This window comes from Acomys minous (assembly GCF_964271855.1).
Source record: "Acomys minous genome assembly, chromosome: 15".
Taxonomy (NCBI): domain Eukaryota; kingdom Metazoa; phylum Chordata; class Mammalia; order Rodentia; family Muridae; genus Acomys; species Acomys minous.
The window spans coordinates 84296016-84317283 of NC_140497.1; the positions used below are offsets into that span (position 1 = coordinate 84296016).

At 42.6% G+C, this 21268-nt stretch overlaps 1 protein-coding gene across 1 annotated transcript in view; it reads right to left on the minus strand.

The window, feature by feature from the left end:
- CAND1 (cullin associated and neddylation dissociated 1) overlaps window positions 1-20488 on the minus strand; it is a 39251-nt gene extending 18763 nt beyond the window's left edge. Inside the window, exons 1-4 of the mRNA XM_084759758.1 lie at window positions 20010-20488; window positions 7348-7491; window positions 1767-1921; window positions 201-324 (exon numbers count right to left, since the gene is read on the minus strand). Of these exons, the coding sequence (XP_084615884.1) occupies window positions 201-324; window positions 1767-1921; window positions 7348-7491; window positions 20010-20077 (491 nt within the window). The 5' untranslated portion in view covers window positions 20078-20488. The remainder of the gene's footprint in view (window positions 1-200; window positions 325-1766; window positions 1922-7347; window positions 7492-20009) is intronic.
- Window positions 20489-21268: the final 780 nt, after the last annotated feature.

The window sequence follows — 21268 nt, forward strand, 5'->3', positions numbered from 1 at the left end:
TATTACTTGTTTAACTGCAGACTTGTGACTCCCACTAACGCACCTCCTCACTTCAGCAGATTAACTGAACTCAGAGCACAAGAATGACAGAACATATGTGACACGTAAGTATAGCTTACATCTCCTTAACCAAAGAAAATTATTAATAATGTACATAAGATTTATAATGCACACAATACACAAAATAAATGAAGAGTTACCTGCTCAACATGTCAGCCATAATATCCAAGGCTTCTAGCTGAACAGAAACATCTTCTTGCTTCGCTATCGCACTGGTAAGGCGTCCAGTAATCTTTTTACATACATTAGCAGCTAATGCAGACCCTGCAAAAAGAGTTAATAAAAGATATCAAAGTGTGTTAAATCCATATCCACACTAGTTACCAAATATTCAACAGGCTAAACTTGTTAAAGATACTTAAAAGATCCTTGCTAAGAAGACAGTTAAAAATACTAGCTCTAACCAAGAATCAGAAGTAATAGTTGTGAATTCACTATTCAGATTTTGCCTGGCAACTATTAACTGAATGCTGGCTATGCAGCCTGTATGTAGTATGTGTGCGGCAAACAAATCTCCAGATGGAAAAACATCAAAGTTTTCTGTTCTTGGGTTCTCTATAGCCTTTAAGTTCTGGTGCATTTGTACTCCAATGCTTAAATATCTTCTTTTTCTTTTTTCTTTCTTTTTTTTTTAAGATTTATTTATTATTTATACAGTAGTCTACCTGCATGTGCCTGTACACCAGAAGAGGGCACCAGATCTCATTACAGATGGGTGTGAGCCACCATGTGGTTGCTGGGAATTGAACTCAGGACTTTGGAAAAACAGACAGCGCTCTTAAGCTCTGAGCCATCTTTCCAGCCCTTATTTTTTTCTTTTAAAGAAAGTATAAACTCCAATGCAATCACTTCACCAAATGGAGAAGGAGTGTATATGCGCGCGGACGCACACACATGCACACACGTTCATCAGTTGTTAAAAAGAAATCTTGTTAAAACCAACATCCATGACAGGAAAAAAACTGTATGTAAACAGGTAAGAGTTGTAAGGAAGGGACCTCAGAACTGACAAGACTATGGCTTCTTAAAGTAAAGCAGCACTGGTGTGCTCTGGCAGAAAAAGCACTAGTTTGAGATGGAAAGAATTGTTTTCGTTCTTGGGGTCTAGAGATGGAACCCAGGGCCTCATGCCCAGGAAGCATGCTCTGCCACTAAGTCACATTCAGAACCTTCCAATAGTGTTTGAATATTTATTCAACCAGTAAGTTAAAACAGGATGTGGATGGTAACTTAATCTCTGTAAAGTTCAACTGCATGATGTTTAGACTCAGAGAAGCACTGCAGTCAAGACCAATTCCAGATTTATATTACCTAGATAATTCTGGCAGAGGCCAGAAACTAATCACCAACTTCATTAATTATTAAATTATCAAGTAACTGAAATGAGCTCAAGCTTAATTGAAGCTACTAGTAAATTGCTTTGATGAAAAACTATATCAAACCTGGAATTACAAAGTAATCAGAACTTTATATTTGCTTTTATCTTTCTCCCACTGCAGAGGCTGCACAGCAAATGTCTCTCTCTCTCACTTGCAGCTGTGGAACATGCAACACAGCTTTCAAAAAGGACACCTGGTACATTTAACTTCCATTTGCTTAAGTTATATTTGTATCGAAGAAAAATAAGGTTTCAAATAACGCCTATGCACTGAAACACAGGGAGGACCCATCTCCATGCAGAAAGAAAGAAAAATGTTCTTGCTTACCACTGGAAGCTGGAGGAAGTTCTCCAATTACTGTTTTAAGGCCAATACTGGAAATATCTCGAAGCTGCTCCTTATCAGAAAGCATGTTGGTGCAGAGGGTGTCTACAATTGTCTCTACTTGGTACTCTTTCACTTTACTTACTAAAGGGCCAAGACTGCAACAGAAAGAAGGAAATTATGTTAGCATCTATATAAACACAAAAATAAACGGAAAAGGTAAGTAGCACTATTAATGTTGCCTAGTAACTGTCAATTTAACCATGGGAGCCTGTATCATAAATGATAAGCAAATAAGGATAAAGGCGAACTGGCTGATACAACTCCTTGTCATTAGTTTTTCTTTCCCCCATTGACTTCTAGCATCATAACAAGAAACTGACCATGACTTCCATCCTGCATGCTAACCCTTCAAACACATAAACAGCTCTAACAGGCATTTGCTCCTTACAAGTCTACCTTTAATTTCTTGTCTAAACTTTAGGAACATAATAAAAACCTCTAGTCCCATTATGTGTTCCCAAAGCACACTGCATACCTTCAGCTTTCTACTGTTATGATTCTGTAACTCTTGCTAGGGAAGCCTTCCGGGAGGATGAAAATCCTTCCTGTATGTCCTGCCCAAACACTGCAGCACATAGCAGGCATTATCACTATATGAATATTCATGAAGAAACCACTATTACTCCAGATTCCTGATGAAGAGGGCACGGCCCATAAATAATAGAGAACTTACTATCAAAGCTGGTGAGGTTTAAAAAAAAAAAAAAAAAAAAACTCACCTGACTATGAAATATAAAAAGGCACTATTTGACAGCTTCCTAATACTTTCACTCAATACTCTCCTTCATTGGGGCCGACTTAACCCATTATAAGTCAGATTTTTGTTGTTGTTTTGCTTTCTCCCCGAATCAGGGTTTCTCTCTGTAGCCTTGGCTGGCCTGGCCTCAGAGATTTGCCTGCCTCTGCCTCCCAAGTAAGACAACCATGTCTAATGGAGAGAAAGACCAGAAACTAAAATAAATAGAGTGTATACTGAAATAAATGAGAGAAAACGAGGCCAGAGAGATAGGTCAGCTAACAAAATGCTTGCTAGATGCATGCACACATACTCATTGCAAAATGCAAAATAATACAAATACAAAATAAACAACAACAAAACATTTCATGTTGGCAATAAAGAGCATTAACAATTTATATCCTTGAAGATAATGAAGAGTACTATTTTGTATTTAATTTTTTTTTCCTTTTTTGAGATTAAAATTTAGATTTCTTTGTGCAGCTTTACATTCAGTATGCTGTTGGAACACATGTTATGTGTCCTCTGGATAATTACTTACGTACTTATAAAAACAAGAGAACCAAGTCCACAGTAGCAACTTGAACCTTTCAGGTAATAGACTGTCTAGCACATTTCTTCCCCCCATCACTTCAAGAACCACTGCTTAAGTACCCAAAAGGAGCAGTGTGGGTGGGACTCAAACACAAGAAACAAGAAAAACAACTATTCAAATCCAACTTGATAAATATTCACGATAAACATTAATAAAGACTCCTATACTATTTAACAGCCAAACAGCAGAAAGCTGTAACTCAAAACGTGCACACCTAATCACTGGCAGAAGTAGCCAAATATAATTCGGGGCCCCAGCACCCTCTTCAGCAAAGGCCTTGACCTTGCTTTCATTGTTGCTGGGCATGCAAGCAAACCCAAGCATAAGTAAGAATTCCCCCACTCCCACCTCCTCCTGTGTTATTTTCCATCTCCAAACTTCCTCCTTCTTGTGTTGGCTATAATCCCCATTTGGTCTTTTATTCATAGGTGAATCCAATCTCTCCCTCCTACTGCAATAATCTTGACACTTATCACAACTGACTGCTGAGTCTGAATAAAGGCTCCCTCATTGTTTAAACAAATATTAGTAATTTGATCTTTAATAGCATACACTTTAAAAATGCATGGAAAGAAAATTGATAATACTAAAGAGAAATGACAAACCAGCATCACAGCTGGAAATCTTTTTTGTTTGGTTGGTTGGTTTGGTTTTTCGAGACAGAGTTTCTCTGTGTAGCCTTGGCTGTCCTGGACTAGCTTTGTGGACCAGGCTGGCCTTGAACTCGCAGTGATCCTCCTGCTTCTGCCTCCTGAGTGCTGGGATTAAAGGTGTGCACTACCATGCCTGGCCCAAAATCCAGTTTTTTGTAGTAGTTGTTGTTGTTTTTCAGACAGGGTTTCTCTGTGTAGCCTAGGCTGTCCTGGACTCACTTTGTAGACCAAGCTGGCCTCAAACTCAGAGATTCGCCTGCCTCTGTCTCCCAAGTGCTGAGAGTAAAGGCGTGCGCCACCATGCCTGGCTAAGACTCACACTTTTTAAAGAGTATAGTTTCTAACTACAGTGGAAGTAAATTAAAATCATTAACAGAAACACCCCCCCCCCCCCGCCCCACACACACCTGGGACAGGACAATTTCCAAATTTCCTTTCAAATAATTACTGTATCAAAGAAATGAAGGAGGGCTAGGTGATGGCTATGTTATTAAAGAGCCAGCATGAATACTCAAGTTCAGATCCCTTGCACCACTGTTAAAGGTAGCCATGGTTGTCAAATGTCTGCGATCTCTGGAGCTCATTTGCCAGGTAGCATAGTTAGGTATTCCGCCTTAAAAGGTTGGTCGGATTGGGCTGTGCAGTGGCACGGGGCCGCGGGGTCCAAAAGATGAGGTCCTCAATGAATTCTGAGGAAGATGATTGTGTTCCAGAGCTACACAGAAATGTTCACTCCCGAGAGCAGCCTGATTTTGAGGAAATACTTAGTGCAATGTATTAGAAATACCCAAACCGAGATCATTCAAGATGGCGTCGATCGCACAGTGTCTGATCCTCTGAAGGAAATCCTGTCATGTGGATCATCCATGCCCTCCCACCAAGATGACGTTGGAGGAGGGGTTGCTATGCCCCATGGACCTCCTCTCACGGGCCAGGGCCATGCTCAGTGCAGAGCTGAATTGTGCAGCGGTGGATACTAGGGGCAGCACCGAGGTGGGGGCTCATGGGGGATGGGCCATGCGATGGAACCAAAGACTCGGAAGGCACGAATCAACAGAGCCACAAGTTCCCCGGGGCAAGAAGCTACGCTGGGCCAACATCATTGGTTTCTGCGAGCAACTCAACGAAGACGTTGAAGGGCCTCCACCTGCCACCTGCTGGATGGCCCTCAAGATGCAGTACCCACAGGAGTAGGAGACCATCTAGCCTTGATTGGCCAGCAACAATCTGGCAAACTGAACGGGAGCAGAAGAGCTGGCCTTGAGGGTCTGGGAGGTGAGCCAGCCTTGGGCACATAGTAGCTGGTCAGCTGGCCCTGCCCTGAGGAGAATGGGCCCTGCCCTGAGGACAAGAAAGCAGGCCCGGACCCAGGGCTCTGAGTGGATCTCCCTCCGACATCTACCCCATGTGTGACCTGCTGGAACACATGAGGGGCTGGACCTGCAAGTTCAAAGATTAAGAATCTCCTTGACACACAGCAACAATGGGGTATCCGACAGCAGTCCTAGTGAGGATCCAGTAACAATAGTGCAGGCCTCCAACCAGACCCATCAACATTTAAAAGTAAACATATGTGGACAAAAAGCTATACTGTGTGATACACTACAGCTTTTGTGACAAGATTTTTTGTGAATCTGTTTGATTTTAAGTGGGGGAGGAGAGAGATTTTGGTGCATCACATGTAAATCATAGACATTCAATAAAAGTAATAAAAAAAAGATTGCAAATAAATGTTAGAGAGGAGAGTCCACAAAAAAAAAAAAAAAAGTGGAAGCTGGATCTCTGTGAACTCCAGGCCTGCCAGAATATATGAATTTTATGCCTATATGTGTTTTGTTTAGAAAAGAAGTCAAAGCTGGGCATTGGTGGTACATGCCTTTAATGCCAGAACTCAGGAGGCAGAGGCAGGGGGATTGCTGTGAGCTACCATGTGGTTGCCGGAATTTGAAGTCAGGACTTCTGGAAAAGCAGACAGTGCTTGCAACTGCTGAGCCATCTCTCTCCAGCCCCATGATTTAATTATTTTTATATTTATGGGTGTTCTGCCTGCATGTATGTAAGTATACTACAGGTCAGAAGAACGTGCCCTATGCCCTGGAACTAGAGAAGCACACCACCATGTGCACTGGGGATCAAACCTGAACCCTTAGGAAAAAGAGCCAGTGTTCCTCTTAAGGATTAAACAATCTCTCCTGCTCCTTCTAACACATATATTCGTATTCGTGCAAAATGCTCTGCCTTATGACAATAGTAGAAAATAAACATTTTTATAGGAGGAAAGAGAAATAGCTCCTAAATATAAAAATAAACAAGAAGTGGAAACTGGAATGGTTGAAACAAATACAACTAAGTACAAGATAAAAATTCAGTTGCCAGCTGGGGTGGTGGCAGCAGTAGTGGAACATGCCTTTAATTCCAGCACTTGGGAGGCAGAGGCAGGAGGATACCTGTGAGTTCGAGGCCAACCTAGTCTACACAGGGGGTTCTAGGACAGCCAGAGCTGTTATACAGAGAAACCCTGTCTTACTAAGTTGCCTCGGTAGGTCTTGGGTTTGGAGATCGTCTTGCTTAAACCTGAGTACCTGAATTACATGCAGGTCTTAAACTGGTTCAAAAAGAACTTAGTGAGAACTCAAAGTCTATATGCTAAGAATAATAAATAGAACTGCCGCCGGGCGTGGTGGTGCACGCCTGTAATCCCAGCACTTGGGAGGCAGAGGCAGGTGGATCGCTGTGAGTTCGAGGCCAGCCTGGTCTACAAAGTGACTCCAGGACAGCCAAGGCTAACACAGAGAAACCTTGTCTCAAAAACCCAAATAAATAAATAAATAAATAAATAAATAGAACTGCCAAGATCCTAAGTAGTAAGAGGTGTTCACTAGATACACACTAAATGAACTGTTATCTGGTTTATTCCTCCTTTCTTTTTCACGTCCCACTTTGAGAAAGGAGCTCCCTAATAACCCTTTTAGTCTTGAATGTGTAATGCTTCTGCCTTGTGCTTTATTGCTATCATTTTTTAAGATTTAAGTTTTGTCTTTCACTGAATCTCTGGTCTTAAATTTCACCTCAACTAGAGTAGAGCTTTCAAACAGACCAAAAATGAAACGAAGCAAACAAACAAGCCAGGCTGGCAATGGTCACACAAGTTTAAAACGCACTGTTTCTTGATTTCTCTACATACACTTCCAAATAGTTAAATAATCTCATGAAAGGCTACCCTAACAACTTAGATTCTGTAATAGAAATAGCCTGGGCCAGGTGTGGTGGCACATGCCTCTAATCCCAGCACTCAGGAGGCAGAAGCAGGCAGATCACTGTGAGTTCGAGGCCAGTCTGATCTATAAAGTAAGTCTGGGACAGCCATGACTACACAGAGGAAACCCTGTCTGGAAAAACAAAAGAGAAATAGCCTGTATTAGTCACATACAATCACTTAGCACTTAACCTAAAAATTCCAGAAGAAACTTTCTAGAAAAGGAAGACAGCATCAGACTTAAGACATGGGATTTTCAAGCACGAGCAAGCACAACTTACCACTTGACAGCTAAGTTCTGTACTTCGCCATTTTTATCTTCCAGCAACTTCAAAATCATTTTCACTACTTTCCTTTCACTATCATCATCCAACTTGATGGAATCTTTCTGTAGTTCTGTCATCAAATCATTTGTAGCCATAAACCTATTAAAATTTAAAAACTTGTTAATCAAAAGAATTTAAAGCATTAAAACACTGATTCCCCTCCCCCCAACAGTTAGTGGTTTTATTTTACAAAAGGAACATAGTACAGTATATTATAAAAACTCAACTACCTAAAGTAGCATAAATTTAAATGCTACAAAGAAAAGAGAAAAAAGAATATATTTTAAAAATCAGTATTTTCAAAGAGGCACTTTGATTTTGATTTATTTACTTACTTATTGTTTTTCGAGACAAGGTTTCTGTGTGACCTTGGCTGTCCTGGGCTCACTTTGTAGACCAGGCTGGCATCAAACTCAGAGATCCACCTGCCTCTGCCTCCCAACTGATAGGATTACAGGCACCACGCCCAGCTTTCAAATACGCACTTGAATGCTTTCCTGTATATGAATGGTTTGTCTGCGTGCATGTATGCGCCCTACATGTGTGCCTATTGGATCCCCTGGAATTGGAGTTATAGATAGTTGTGAGCCATGTGGTACAGGGAATGGAAACCAGGTCCTTTGCAAGAACACATAGTCTCAACTTCTGATATACCTCTTCACCCCTCAGAGAGGCACTTTTGAAGTTCTAATATGCTCTTACATCAGCCACTAACCAAAAGTACTATCCCCAGATTAATCTTGAATTTAAATTTACTAAGACTTAAGTAAATGCTTGTCCATTCTCAATAATTGTATTACTGTTTTTGCAAGGGATGGGAGGGAGTTCCGTTTTTATTTACAATAATCTTAACCAAAAACACTAAGAATACATTCCTTGCATATGATGAGTGTTGAACTGGGGGATTATATACTACAAAGTATTGAATTTCATATACAAATTACTAGTTATCACAGCATAGTATCAAAATGGTGAAGAAGTGATTCTAGAAAGTTGCTCCACCTGACATATACCTTCTTTCCCTTGAGACCAATGGCAGGGGCTGGAGAGACAGCTCAGCCGTTAGCAGCACTTACTGCTCGCCCAGAAGACCTGGGTTCAATTCCTGGAACCTGTATGGCAGCTCACAACTTTAACTCACCCTTTCTGAACTCTGTGGGCACCAGGCACACATATAGTGCTGACATGCCTGCAGGCAAACACTTATACACATAAAAAATAATATAAAAACTTTATAAGAATAAAAACCAAAAACAAATGAAGGTTTAAAACCAGACTAAAAAAAGTCATCTATTGTTTGATTTCAGATTTAATAAAAGTATTTACTATTAAGTAAAATATAGCGTGCTGGATTTCCTTCCTGTATACAGATTAATAGAATATTATTTAAAATTAATGCTCCCTACATAAGGGGTTATCACATATAAATAAAACTCTAAGAACTGCTTAAAGCCAAAATGAACGGTTCCCCTAATTTCTTGCTCTCAACCATGAAAACAATCCAACTGAAGTTAACAAAAACTTAACATCCTTGAAAAGAAAAACAAAAAAAAACCCCAAATCTGTTTAAACTGAAAAGCACAACTATAATAGCTATGAATAACTATAGCAATAACCTGGCAATGTGGGCTATAAGCTATGTGGTGACAGCTTCAAGGCGATTTAATAAGTGATTAATAAAAGGTATTGTTAGCTGGGCGTGGTGGCGCACGCCTTTAATCCCAGCACTGGGGAGGCAGAGGCAGGTGGATCGCTGTGAGTTCGAGGCCAGCCTGGTCTACAAAGTGAGTCCAGGACAGCCAAGGCTACACAGAGAGACCCTGTCTTGAAAAACCAAAAAAAAAAAAAAAAAAAAAAAAAAAAAAGGTATTGTTCAGAACAATTTCAAGAGTAATCAATATTCATGTAACAATGTCAGTTTTCAACTACATGAAAGTATGTAATTCAATTTTTATCAAGTTCCATAAACTTGCTAAAGAAAAAAATGTATGTTTACACTGAGGCAATAGAAGATAAGTTAGACAGGTACTTTTCTGAAGCTCCTTCTCTTACAAAATAAAACAACAAAACTATTAAAACCAAAGTTCTGACTAATACTCGGAAGTAGGAAAAACTGCCTAAGACATTAATGTGGGTATATAAATGTCTCAGTCACAGATCTACTGCTATGAAGAGACATCGTGCATAAGGCAACTCTTACAAGAAAAAGCATTTAACTGGGGGCTTGCTCACAACTTCAGGGTGTTGTGAGTCCATCATCATGGAGGAAGCGTGGCAGCATGTGTGCATGCAGCAAACACTACAGCGCTGAGAACTTCATATCCTGATCTGCAGGCAGAAAGAGAAGCTGGACCTGGCATGGGCTTTTGAAACCTCAAAGCAAGCCAGGGTGACACAATTGCTCCAACAAGGCCATGCTCCCTAATCCTTATGATCCTTCCAAGCAGTTCCATTCCTTGGTGACCAACCATTGAAATATGAGTCTATGGGGGCCATCCTTATTCAAACCACCAAAGACTTGAAGACATTTTAATCTGCTTTCCTTAAATACAGTAAGTGCTTAATAGTAGTTCACAACCCTCCTCAGGATTTAAGTAATACCAGTTGTACAGCTCAGTAACAATAATCATCAATATGTTATTTTAAAAAGCAGACAATCTCCAATAAGTGTTTGATGATTCTGATGGGCTCTGCTAGATAAAAGAATGGATACATTCTTGTACTCATCTTCTACTTAGTCACTGCCTACTAAGCTAGAAAGCCAAGACTGAGCTAAACACCAGCAAAGAGTCAATCACTCTCTGCTCTGCATACTGATGCTCTCAGAAGGGAGTTTCCAGACAGTCTGAAGGCTGTGCATGAGCAGGCTAAAAGGCTAACCTGGAGAAGACTCTTTAGCACACTCTATGGCTCTACGTGCTAAGGTAGAGATGGTGTACACACCCAGTCTGCTTTTCTCTTTCCTCTATTGGGACAGACATAATAGACACATCTTATCCTTACAGTTTTTTCCCAAGAATGTAGTAGATTAAAATAGACACATCTTATCCTTACAGTTCTTTTTCCAAGAATGTATTAGTTTCATCTAAAGTTTCAAGTATTTTCATCTTACTAAAAACAAAAGGCATCCTAGGATGGTAGTGCACAACTCTAATTCCAGAGCTTGGGCAGTGAGGGAAGAAGGACCAGGCTCAGGGTCATAGACTGGAGGCTGAGCAGAGCTACTTGAGATTTTGTTTTCTGGTTGTTGTTTTTGGTTTTTCCAGATAGGGTTTCTCTGTGTAACAGTTATGGCTGTCTTGGACTATCTTTGTAGACCAGGCTGACCTTGAACTCGGAGATCAGCCTGCCTCTGTCTCCTGGAGTGCCACCACACCCACCATGTGATTCTGTCTTAACAAACAAGTTACTGAGACAATGAGACAATCACATCAAACAGCATCTAACAGTCTGGTGAGGAAGTTGTCCTTTTGGAAGAGTGGAAAAAACAGCAGAGCTCCTCTCAGAACAAAGGACTGCCTAGCTGTTTGGGCTGTTCAGTATGTCTGGAGCACAGAAACTAAGTGGAGAGAAATTTAATCAGAGATAATGGGTTCTCTGGCTAATGCTGGAAATGGTCCCAGGTATTCAGTAATCATGTACTGAGAAATCAGCATAGCAGGCATTCTACAAACTGAGGTTACACAGCTAGCCAACTCAGATGCAAGCCCCTGCTGTTTTAGATTTACATTACACTCTAGCAAGGGGAATATTAACTTGTAAAGCTTCATATATGAATAAGCACTTGCGAGATTATGAACTGAGATAAACACTACAAAGCAAAGCAATGTATCATCAAAAAAACTGTAGAGAGAAAGTCAAGTGATCAAGACTGTTTAGTCATGAAGACCAGAGTTTGTATTCCCAGCACCCACACTGGGTGACTCACTGTTAACTTTAGCCCTAAAGGATCTAACTCCTTATTCTGGCCTCTGCAGAATACCCCCATGCCCAGACACACCTTGATGCACACCCACTCACAGACAGATACACGGAGACACACACAAAAATAAAAGTTTAAAACAAAGTGCAACGTCCTAATAAAATGCCCAACAAACAGGAACAGGAAAACTGATATGGTAGAAAGACAGAATTACTCTAGAAAAAGGGAAAAACTGATGCCAGGTAAGCAAGGGACAGGAATCAAGAGAGATCTGTACAGCATACCAGTTCAGGCTTTAAACTAAGAGCAATGGGAAGCTACCCAAAGGCATATGGGACGAAGTGAGGATGAAAAATGATTTAGAAGAACTATTACAACAAACACTTTGGAAAGAGCCAGTCAGTCAGCTGACTAGAGACAAGTTAGGAGCCCACTGCAGCAGACTGACTAGCAGAATGGGGAGGGGTAAACACACTCAATCCTTATACCTGTGAATTAATTTGTTAGAAATGATTAGCAAGCCCTACATCATAAACACTTTGTGTAAGCACTTGCAGGTAGCTGTCAACCATCAGACACCCTGACTGCAGTGGAGCTCTGCCCCCTGGTTTCAACTTTCTTACCACAGACAACTAACCCTCTTCCCAGGTTATTTAGAGCCTGGTGGTTCAGTTAGAGCTTTTTTGATGGCTTTTCTGTTTAATACGTCCCCCATGCATAACTGAAAGAACTGTGTAACATTTCTATATACAAAAGAAGGCTATGATTTGCCTTCTGAAAAAGAGCAAGTTAAATAAGCTTCACTCAGGATGTGTTAAAAGTGTTATTGACCGAGTTCAACATTTAATCAACCTTTAAATAAAATGTTCTTAAACTTAGGTAGACATAAAGCAAAATTAACATATCAACTAATGAAAATGCAGGAACCAGAGGCTCACAGAAACCAAATGTCATAGTCTCTTCACAAGCAATGTTGCAGGGTAATAGCTGATTCAGACTTGAGGGAATCTTCCAGAATACATCATACTGATGTAAGGGTCAACTCCCTGAATTTGATTTTTGTTTTGTTTTGTTTTGTTTTGTTTGTTTTTTGTTTTTCGAGACAAGGTTTCTCTATGTAGCCTTGGCTGTCCTGGACTCACTTTGTAGACCAGGCTGGCCTCGAACTCACAGCGACCCGCCTGCCTCTGCCTCCCGAGTGCTGCGATTAAAGGCATGCGCCACCATGCCCGGCTACTGAATTTGATTTTTAAGAGGTAAAATTTATGGTTCTTCAGTATCAATGACATGCAGGGATAGAGAGTAAAGGAAGATGCACTACAAGAAAGAAGTATGAGACTTATGACTTGCATCCATGAGCAGCTGATCATGCATGCACCCCCTGATGTCAGGCTAGGTCTATTACTTATTACAGTGAGGGAGAAGAAAGGCTGTGGGGCATGTCAGTGAGAGGCGGAGTCTTACTGCCACTGTTGACATCAGATGGGCTTAAGCACTCTTGTTGTGGTCTTATACCACCACAACTAAGGAGTCACACTGGTTTAACCATAATGACTGGATAGGCCTCTAACCTTTTTTTTTTTTTTTTTTTTTTTTTTTTTTTTTTTTTTGGTTTTTCGAGACAGGGTTTCTCTGTGTAGCCTTGGCTATCCTGGACTCACTTTGTAGACCAGGCTGGCCTCGAACTCACAGTTATCCACCTGCCTCTGCCTCCCGAGTGCTGGGGCTAAAGGCGTGCGCCACCACACCCGGCTTAGGCCTCTAACCTTAAGAGACAGCAGTGAACAAACACGAAGACATGAACAGCCCAAGTTAATGTCCTATAGCTCAACTTTTTCACTAGCCAGAAATAGGGGCTAAAATTTTTAAAAACCAGTGGTCCCTGCCATAAAGAATCTGACCTGATCCTTACACCTAAATCATATTAAACAGTCTCAGAGAACAGCACAGGTAAAGCTGTGACAGTAAGAACTGTGACGCTGCTGGCGGTGGTGGCCCACACCTTTAATCCCAGCACTTGAGAGGCAGAGGCAGGCGGATCTTAGTGAGACTGCTCTGCTTGGCCTCAAACTCCAGAAATCTTTTCTAATCTTCCGGTTCCTATGGTCTTCTCCTATGGCGCTCTCTGAAATCAGTCTATTACTGTCCCAGTTTAAAAAACAAACAAACAAACAAAAAACCGTCTCCTCTCTCTCTATAGTGCCCCCTAAGTAGCTTCCCTTTCCCCCTCTTCTCGTGAGAGTTGGGCATATTCTATTCTGTCAAATCTTTCTCTTATTCTACAACTCAATTAGACATCACCTTCAAACATGGATGCTTCCGTTTACAAACTAACTTTGCCTTCACTGTTTGGGATTAAAGGCGTGTACTGCCACACCTGGACCTAAGCTTTTCTTTATCTGATACTTGCTCTATACCAGGTTGCCTTTGAATTTAGATCTGCTATCTCTGTTCTAGATTAAAGGCATGTTTGTATTCCAGCAGGATCACATAGACCTAGAAGGTCTTTGGATGTGACCTCTTGCCAGAACAGCCATGTTCTAAATTAGCATTCTTTTACATCCCGCTCCTGCTAAGGGAGTAGTCACTTCGAGTGATTCAGAGTTCCAGTGTTTAGGTATGTTCTCCCCATAAGACTTATTGAGATGCAATCATGAAACTGTCCTCACTTTCTGGTAACATCCAACTTAAAGCAAAACTGCTTCCTCATGCCCTTCCAAAATTCCTCAAATAAACGTGTTCCTTCCAGCAACCTCTGAGAAACCCCACAGCTTTGGGGAAAGTAAATGACATAAGAAAATTTGGCCCAGGAGTGGTGGCGCACGCCTTTAATTCCAGGACTCAGGAGGCAGAGGCAGGCAGACTGCTGTGAGTTCGAGGCCAGTCCAGGACAGCCAAGGCTACGTAGAGAGACCCTGTCTCGAAAAACCAGACAAAAAAATCCAAACATATATTAGATCCATTACATAAGGAGACAGCTGGGATTTTAGGGAGAGGTTTAATAAATTCATACCAGCTAGTAAGTTTGGAGTTTTTCTTGTAGTCACACAGAATTAGTAAGGGAGTAAAAAAAAGAACCAGCTATGATTTTTAGGGGGAAATTCTATTGGACAAGGTGAACAAGACTAGAGAGCACTAAGACAGGAGACTAATCTGAGAAATAGTTCTCAAAGGACTAAAGGAACGCTGGAGGAAAAAAAAAAAGGAAGCTGCATCCAGGTGCTGGTCTAACTTACAATTTCCAGCAAACATTAATAATAAGCCATAGTGAGGGTAAAGGAGATTTAAGATGGGAGGGAGAAGATAAAATACTCAGTGTTAACTTCCAGTCAACTAGAAAGTGAACATAATCTGCGGGCAATGCACCTTACTCATGCAGTCTGTAAGTATTTGGCTGGGGTGTGTGTGATATACACAGTCAGGATCTAGATCCCACACACCTGACTTACTCTATTGCTTAAAGCTTTGAGGGGAGAATTTACTCATCCCAGGTAAATTCAGCAGAGAAGCAGAAAAGGTGCTAGAAAGGGACACGCTGTGTTGTACAATGAGTAGCTTTCACCTCTCCCCTATACATAAACACAATTTTAGTCTTGTTTTTGCTTTTTCAAGACAGGGTTTTGAAGGCCCTGGCTGGCCTTACAGAGATCAGTCTGCCTCTCCTGAGTGCTGGGATTAAAGGCATGCACTACCAGGTCCAGCTCACAATTTTACTTTTTTTTTTTTTTTTTTTTGGCTTTTCAAGACAGGGCTTTTCTGTGTAGCCTTGGCTGTCCTGGACTTGCTTTGTAGACCAGGCTGGCCTCGAACTCACAGCAACCCACCTGCCTCTGCATCCCAAATGCTGGGATTAAAGGCGCGCGCCACCACCACCACCGCCGCCGCCCAGCTATAACTTTACTTCTATTTCTTTTTGTTAAATGTGAAAACTCACACTTTCAGCTATGCAATAATCTTTCCATGTTCCCTTCCCAGAATTAAGAACCTGTGATTTCTTTATAGGCCTAGATTCTTTTTTTTTTTTAACTAACCTTAAAGTTTCTAAAGAGAAACAAGCGTCTTTTAATACTCAAAACAACGAAACAAACTTTGTAACAAACCATTCCAACATATCTTAAGATTGCATCAAGCAGCATGAAATTGGTTTTACAATGGTTTCTTGAAGATTTGTCAAAACTCTTCCATGCTTTTTCCTTTCTTAACCTTGGAACTAAAATGCAATTCAATCATTACAAGCTCTCATAGAAGCCAGCTGACCGATAGACTAAGTAAATAAGCTTATTCAGGGAAGGCGGGAGTCCCTGGGTTGAAGAGATGGCTTGCTCATGTGAAGGAGTGCTTGTTCCTCAGCACCTACATAGTGAGTCACAACATTCATACCTCCAGTTCCAGGGCATCCGATGCCTTCTTTTGGCCTGAGAGTACCAGGGACACTCATGGTGCACATACACACATGTGGGCAAAACACTGATACACACAAAATAAAATAAAATAAAAAGTGAAATAACAAACAAAGCCGGGTACTAAGGATTCCTGGAGTCAATGACTGTCCAGCTATAGGACAAAATTATCTTCTCCCCTTTCCCCACTCATATTTTGTGTCGTGTTTTCATACTTTTCTCGCCCAAGAATTTTATTAGAAGACCTCACTAAGACCTCTCCACGGACATGAAATCTCTTTGCTATAATCTTCTGTCACTTACTACCAGACACATACTGCCAAGACCATTTAAGTCTACAATAAGGTTTTAACCACTCAACAAGTAGACTGACTAGGGATAAACAGTAGAACCCAAATTCCTCAGAGTTCTGCCTAAGGAACTCAACTGTCTTTCAGAACAAAACATTCCATCAACCTGATTTTAAAAGCAACTGAAATTTAAGACCTGACTCAGAATGTCCCTAAGTCAAAATACCGAGAAGTAGCACAGGCCAGTCAGCAGGCACTAGACCCCCGCCGCTATGCTACCTGACTTCCCGCAAATCCGTAACCCAACTCAGTTTCCAAACCTGAGGTCATTATTATCCACTTTACCAGAGATATGGCTAAATAAAATCAAGTGGATAAAGCTCATAAAAACCATAAATATTATTATGCATAAAAATAAGACCATCTTCTTTACCTTTTGATTCTCTGGCAATAATCTAATTCACCTACGGTGATAAGGTGTATGAAAATAAGTTAGCACAACTCACCGAATATCCCTATCCATATTATTCACTAATGGAGTACTCAGAGTTCACCCATACTAAAGCTTTCGCTTCATCATCTACAGAATTGGCTTGTTGCTAACTTACCAGTTCATTTGTGCTCTTTAGCTCTGGAACACAGCCCTAAAGGTCTATGGACCTAAATAACTAGTTTATACTGATATAAAGGTTTTCTGGGGGAGGGTGTCTAAGTGAACTTGTGTTTGTGGGGGGACAACAGTGATTAGAACAACTGCTCTAAGATACACTGACAATGAATGATCATTTTTCTTCTAAAAAGGTTACTTGAATTAGCATTCATTGATATATATATTCGTTCTCTCTCTCTCTCTCTCTCTCTCTCTCTCTCTCTCTCTCTCTCTCTCTCTCTCTCTCTCCCTCCCTCCCTCCCTCCCTCCCTCCCTCCCTCCCATTGTAGACCAGGCTGGCGTCAAACACACAGGGATCCACTTGCTTCCCCAGTGCTGGGATTAAAGTCGTGTGCCACCACGCCAGGCAGCATTTATATCTTAAAAATAATCTCTCCCCAAATAAAAGCTGGTAGGTGACAAGAACTATCCATCCTAAAATCATTGAGACACACAACCGTCCCCTCTCACTTCAAAGTTTGTATTTCACCTCCTTAATGCACTTATTCACAATATCAATGCCAACATCAAAATACTAAAATTTTCTTCAATAAGATGAGCCCACAATTTAAATTCCACAAAAAGATCTTTTAAATCCTGAATGTTTACAACCCTAAGGCTTATGCTGTTGCTTTCCTTTTCTGCCTTAGTGAACTTCATTCTTACCTAAGACGTATCCTCAAGATTTGTACCTACACATAATGCAAACCTCATGAAAGGGAAAATTTAATCTCAAGTTAAATAGATTTCCTAAGACCTCACAATTTACAGCAAAGACTCACACAGGACTAGAGCGAGACCTGGCCGGATCCTTTGTGTCACCATGAGAACAGAGTGCTTCTTCCTTCTGAAACACTGTCTTCTTTCCTTAAGAGTGGTCTCAACCTTTTGACATTGTGACAGGACACTGTCACAAAGTTCATTGTAGAGAACTGCAGGACAGTTATCTAAAAAACCACAAATATCAAAAACTATCTTAGCCTCACAACTGTGTAGCAGGCCACACGGACAGCCATTCTGGAGCCAGCGGTGCTCAGTGTTCCATGTACATCAGACCTCACACAATGTTATGCAGCCTGCCTCCAAAGCTTCCGGCAATTAAATATTTAAAAATATTGAGCCACAAATCTTGGTATTTACATTAAAACAACCAAATTTTTTTCTTTTTTCTTTCTTTCTTTTTTTTTTTCCAAGACAGGGTTTCTCTGTGTAGACTAGGCTGGCCTCGAACTCATAGAGATCACCTCTTTCTGTCTGGGATTAAAGGCGAGTGCCACCATGCTCAGCTTACACTTCTGAAAACTAAGCGTGACTTTGAAAAATTATGTCAGTGTAATGAAAATATAGAAAAAGATGAGCTCAAATGTACTATTTAAATTAATCTTCAATGTTTACTATTTAATGTAGAGTGCTTCGGTCCCAAATATTTGTTAAGCAGTGATTAAAATGTACAAAGTCTTTAAAAGGGCTAATACAAAATTATTAGATTAAATGAAGTTACTGTTACTAAAGATAACATTCACCAAATTCTAGAACTGTGGCAATAGTTTTGTTTGATTCACTCCAACCTGAAGGTAGAAAAAAAAAAAATCACTGTAGTTTGGCATCAAGGCATTCTGCTTTCTCTCGTAGCAGTTTTAAAAACAAGAAAAGCCCAGGTAGGTACACACTTTTACAGGAATTTACTTCAACCAATAAACAGTTGCAATGTACAGTGTCACCACATGGAATGATTGTAGTCTTTGAAAACATATCGATCACCCATGAGGCGGAAATGAGCAGAGCTGTACGATGCTAGCTGAGGTGTTGCCTTCAAGCAAAGGCCAAATGAACCAGAGGGAGGCCAGAGCTTCTACAGAAGAGCCCATCGGACATGCGAGGAAGGATGACACGGCACCTCAGCCAGCTGAGAGCTGTCTCATTCATTTATTTAAAGTCCCAGGCTTCAACTGTGAACAAGCAAAGCGCCAGCTGGACTCAAACTCATCCTAATCCTCAACAGCTAAGAACAAGCCCTTCCATCTTTGCACCAAACAAACCTAAAACTTCAGAAAGCTCCAAACAAACATGTAACTCTCTCTTCTCCCCATGTCACAACACTGCAATCTTCGGGGGAAGCTCTTTTAATGAAAATCTATGACTTAGAAGATCCCTGGGTTAAAAAAAAAAAGTCACTGGTGGTTTTGAGTCACAGAAACTACCCTGTATTTCACTGACCACTTTAATGACTTTACTTAGGAAAAAAGGCATTGTTTTCCCCAGGGTGCTCCTTTCATAAATCGGAAAAGTGCTTCAAATAGGATTTGAACGAATCTTCAGGTGTTAAAACAATTCACACAGCAAAACTCAAGCTCTTAGACTAGTTTTAAGCAAAGATTATTTGTTCTTTTTTTAAATGTACACAACATTGTATCTTCCAAATTACAGAGCAAAATTTAAGTATCAAAGAAATAGTTTTGTTTTTCTGGTTTTGACGGAGGGCTTATTTACTTGAAGTAAGAGAAGTCACTAACAATCAGGGTAACATGGTTATTTAAAAAAAAAAGACGAATCTAATCTGTGAAAATATACCACCATCAATAGACACCGGAAATAGAATCAATAGTCCCGGTCTCCCAGAACACAACTATACAATTAAGTTTCACGGTTCACTAGCGGCTCTTTTCAAAAAAGATTGGTTTGCCTGGCAAAAGGCTCAGCAACTCAGGCCTTTGGCCATGATCATGTTATAGGGATATGAGCCTGAAGCCCCAAGATCCTGCGTGGGTTTCACCTGACCTGAGAAAGTGACAGCGATGCTGGCGGGAAAACCCTGCAGGCCAAGTTTCCCCTACCCGGGCTCCCCCTCCCGCTTCTTGCCACCTCCGCGAGCAAGAATTATCCGAAGGAAAAAAAAAAGTACATAATCCAATCAGCGGAGGCCTCGGGAAAGTTGTTCGCTGCACCCATTCCTATCCGCGGGAAAGCGGGCGGCTGGTGCGTGGCTGGTGAGCAGCAGCTTGTCGCCCCCCCCCCCACCCCCCAACTCCAGCGCCAGGATGGCCCCGCGCCGGAGGGAGTAGGCCCGGCCGCCCGCCTGCCTCCCGGCCGGGAAATGCTCCGTCCCCACCGGAGGGGATGCCTACGGCCCTTGGCGCTACCTGAGACGCTAGCATCGCGTCCCTGGGGGTGGACAAAGGATGCGATAGGGGCGCTGGGACGCAGAAGGGACCCTGTGGCCACAGCGGACAACGGCCTAGACTAAAGATGGGGGATGGGGGGGGTGGCTGGAGACCCGCCGGGTTGAGGGGTGGGGCAGGGCCCGCCGTGAGGCCCCGGGCTGCGGACGCGGGCTTAGGGTCGGCTTTCGGTCTCACCTGAAGTCCTTGTCGCTGGATGTCATTTTTTCCAGCAAGTTGGAGATGTGGTACGAGGCGCTCGCCATGTTGCCCGGCTTGATCCCGCCTGCTGGCTCGGTGGCTGCTGGGGCCCGCGGCCGGGGCTCCTCCTCTCGTTGGCGGCGGCGCCCGCTTCCAGGGTCGCAGCGCGACACGGGCTAAGGGAAGGCGCTTCGACACGATGTCCGGTCCCGGGTCAGACGGGAGGGTGGGGTGGGGAGGGGGTGCTTGTCCCGGGGTTGGAGGAGATGGGGGCGAGAGAGAGAGAGAGAGTGACGGGACGACCTAACGACGGCGCTGCTCGCGGGGCGGCGAGCTCATGGGCGGCGGGACGGACGGCTGGGCCTCGCCGGGAAGCCAGACACTTGCGCTCGGGGCCGTCTCGCTCCCACTCCCTCCGCACTCGCTCTTTAGGGCGAGAGGCCAAAGCCCGCCTCCTTCGCTGGGAGGGCGGGGGGCCGGCCGACGCGGGGCGCTGCGGGGAGGCGGGGTCGGAGTTCACCGGGGCTGCCCCCTCTGCAGGCTCTGCGCAGGCGCCACTCAAAGGGACGCTCCCATTGGTTGGGAGGGACGTCCGTCTTCGCGCGCACCGCCTTTCGGGAGGGATGACAACGCCTCAAGGGCCTTGTCTCGCGAGACCTCAGAGCGACGGTTAGAGGACGGGCAGTGAGTGTAGCAAGGCCAGAGTTCTTCGGAGGTGGCTTGCGACCTCTTCCGTACGACGCTAAAGAGGAGGATTTATGCGTTTTAAAGCCCGTGAGGCTTGTAGGTGACGTTGATGACAGCTGACGTGGAGGCCAACAGGAGGCCTGTAAAATAAGCTTTCCTTCCGACCGGTACGCGTGGCCGAAACTGTCTCCTAACAACCACGCTGCGTGGTTGCCACGTGAAAACCACAAGTCCCACAGTTCAATCGGTGCTAGGCGGAAGGACGGGATTGGCTACTTGAACTTGGAGCGTCCTCATTGGTTGCCGTGGTCGGAGGGAGATTTCTGGGATTTGTAGGCAGAGGACTTGCTAAATAAAACCTTTCCATCAGCTCACATTATGTTTCTATCTTGAGTGTTCATTTCCCTGAAAATACCTTCCTTTTATTCTCATGTGATATTTAGGGCAAGCGCATTGTATCTGTTGGTGTTTTGGCAGGGGCCTAGTTGAGCCTTCTTAGCATTAATCTTTGCCTCCCTAAAAGACAGCAGGGCCATGGGACTTATGACTTGACAGGGTCCTTCCATTCA